This window comes from Otolemur garnettii, unplaced genomic scaffold, assembly GCF_000181295.1.
Source record: "Otolemur garnettii isolate 467f Iridium unplaced genomic scaffold, OtoGar3 scaffold00029, whole genome shotgun sequence".
NCBI classification, from domain to species: domain Eukaryota; kingdom Metazoa; phylum Chordata; class Mammalia; order Primates; family Galagidae; genus Otolemur; species Otolemur garnettii.
In genome coordinates this window covers 17,566,653-17,569,759 of record NW_003852424.1, presented here as the reverse complement: position 1 = coordinate 17,569,759, position 3,107 = coordinate 17,566,653, and the positions used below count along the sequence as shown (strand labels likewise).

Below are 3,107 nucleotides of genomic sequence, written 5' to 3'. Positions count from 1 at the left end.
GTTTTTGGTCAGGGCTGGGTTTGAACCCACCACCTCTGGCATATGTGGCTGGCACCCTACTCCTTTGAGCTACAGGCACCACCCTGATGCTTTACTTTTTAAATGAACAGAGATATGGCACAAATAGAGAGAAATTATAAAAACTGACAAAACAGGTGATAGGAACAAAGTTTTCAGGGGTTAGCTCATAAATGTTTAGCAACCAGCTCTGATGCATGCGTTTGCCAATTTCTATGGTATAAATACTCCCCACCTGGTCAGGTTCAAACTAACAACTTGATATAACTAATGGGGGTTAGGGAGGACTTCTTACAGTAGTTTCTGTTGCATTTATTTTTTTTCTATGCTTAAAGGGAACAGACACATGCACACACACATGCACGCGCACAAACACATTAAAGTATCAAATACGGCCGGGCACAGTGGCTCATGCTTGTAATCCTAGCATTCTGGGAAGCTGAGGCTGGTGGATTGCCTGAGCTCACAGGTTTAAGACCAGCCCGAGCAAAGGCAAGACCCCCATGCGTATACAACTAGAATAACTAGCTGGGGGGTTGTGGTGGGTGCTTATAGTCTCAGGAGACTAAGGCAAGAAGATCCTTTGAGCCTAAGAGTTTGAGGTTGCTGTGAGCTATGATGCCATGGCACTCTACCCAGGGCAACAGAGTGAGACTGTCTCAACAACAAAAGGCACAGAGTCTCACTCTGTTGCCTAGGGTAAAGTATTATAGTGTCAGTCTAGCTCACAGTATCCTCAAACTCCTGGGCTCAAGCAATCCTCCTGCCTCAGCCTCCCAAGTAGCTGGGACAACAGGCAACCACCCAACACCTAACTGATTTTTCTAAATTTTTTTTTTTTTAAACAGAGCCTCACTTTGAGTACCATGGTGTCATACCTCACAGCAACCTCAAACTCTTGGGCTTAAGCGATTCTCCTGCCTCAGCCTCCCAAGTAGCTGGGACTACAGGCACCCACCACAGCACCCAGCTACTTTTAGAGATGAGGTCTTGTTCTGGCTCAGGCTGGTCTTGAACCTGTGAGCTCAGGCAATCCACCACCTCAGCCCCCCAAGTCCTGGGATAACAGTCATGAGCCACCGCACCTGGCCTGATTTTTCTATTTTCAGAAGAGACTGGGCCTCACTCTTGCTCAGGCTGGTCTCGAACTCCTGAGCTCAAGGGATCCTCCAGCCTCGGCCTTCCAAAGTGTTTGTATTACAGGCATAGCCACTGAGCTCAGCCTATGTCAAATCTTTTAAAAAGTTATCCACAAATTAAAAAATATAAAATGTTACCTAAGCTGCACATGAAATATAAGGTATATATGACTTTATTTGTAATCCAGCGGCTGAGTAGTTGATAATAACACCGTAATATTTTTGCTTTAAGTCTGAAATATTTGGATAAGCCCTAGTTCTTGGGCTTAGACTGTAAGACAGTCCTTTCTTTTTCTTTTTTTTTTTTTTTTGTCTTTGGTTTGTTTTTTTGTTTGTTTGTTTGTTTTTTTTTTTTTGAGAAGAACCTCAAGCTGTTGCCCTGGGTAGAGTGCTGTAGCATCATAGCTCACAGCAACCTCCAACTCCTGGGCTCAAGTGATTCTCCTGCCTCAGCCTCCCAAGTAGCTGGGACTACAGGTGCCCACCACAACGCCCGGCTATTTTTTGGTTGTAGTTGTCATTGTTATTTGGCAGGCCCAGGCTGAATTCAAACCCACCAGCTCTGGTGTATGTGGCTGGCACCTTAGCCACTTGAGCTACAGGCTCTGAGCCAAGACAGTCCCTTTTAACAAAAAAAAAAAGGAGGGGCTTGGGCGGCACCTGTGGCTCAGTGAGTAGGGCACTGGCCCCATGTACCAAAGGTGAGGGGGGGTTCAAACCTGGCCCCGGCCAAAGTGCAACAAAAAATAGCTGGGCATTGTGGTGGGCGCCTGTGGTCCCAGCTGCTCGGGAGGCTGAGGAAAGAGAATCATTTAAGCCCAAGAGCTGGAGGTAGCTGTGAGCTATGATGCCATAGCACTCTTCTGAGGGCAACAAAGTGAGACTCTGTCTCTAAAAAAAAAAATAAAAGAAGAACAAGGCTCAGAGAAGTCAAGCAACTAGCCCAAGTTCACATAGCAAGTGAATAATGGAGCTGGGGATTAAGCTACTGGGGTCTTGTGCATTTATGAAGCCTGTTTTGCAATAAGGAAATTGATATTCAGAATGGTGAATGGCCTTGATTAAAGGAAGCTAGGAGATGACTCAAGGCTTTTGACGGCAGAATCCTCAGGGCTCCCAATTCTATCCCAGGGACCCTGTGTAGGAAAGGCTGAAAGCCCCAGAGGCTTTGAGGAGCTCAAGGAGTGGAATGTCAAGCAGGCAGTGGGTCTTTTGGCCACAATCTCTCATGGCTGTCCTTTTCTCCCCTCTTCTCCTAGAACCCTGTGTGTGTGCGGGCTGAGAAAAAAGTCTCCTACAACTGCTGCAGCCGGGGCACCATCCGCCTAGAAATCCAGATGGAAAAGAACATCTTCACGCCAGGAGAAAAAGTTGTTTTCACGACAGAGATCAACAACCAGACCAACAAATACATCAAGACAGTCATCTTTGCCTTCTATGCCCGTGTGCGGTATGAGGGCTTCACACTCAACGCAGAGCAGCGGTCACGGATGGACAGCAGTGAACTCCTGCGGCAGGAGGCCAACACACAGATCACGCCCTTCAATACCACCAAGATTGTCAGCACCTTCAACCTGCCCCCAGTGCTGTCTGTGAGTGGCAACACACGGGGAGAGATCATGAGTACATACTACGAGCTGGTCATCACCATGCACCTGCCCTGGTCTCTGACCAGCATCAAGGCAACAGTTCCCATAATCATCATCAGCACCTTGGTGGACTCTGCCCAGTTACCAGGCACTGGAAGGGAGAGTGAGACTGTGAACCGGGATAACCAGAATTAAGTGCCCAAACTTCTAAATATTAAAAGCTTTATCAGACTCTATGAGAAGCCCTTTGTCCTGTGCATGTGACACATTCATAAGAGTCTTGGTGTGGGCTCAGCGCCTGTGGCTCAAGTGGCGAAGGCGCCAGCCACATACACCTAAGGTGGTGGGTTCAAATCCAGCC

The 3,107-nt window shown here is 47.5% G+C and overlaps 1 protein-coding gene across 1 annotated transcript in view; it reads left to right on the top strand.

Moving 5' to 3' along the window:
• The window catches only part of ARRDC5 (arrestin domain containing 5), a 15,530-nt gene extending 12,589 nt beyond the window's left edge, over positions 1 to 2,941 (top strand). Inside the window, 1 exon segment of the mRNA XM_003788882.3 lies at positions 2,417 to 2,941. Within this exon segment, the coding sequence (XP_003788930.3) occupies positions 2,417 to 2,941 (525 nt within the window).
• The last annotated feature ends 166 nt before the right edge of the window (positions 2,942 to 3,107 follow it).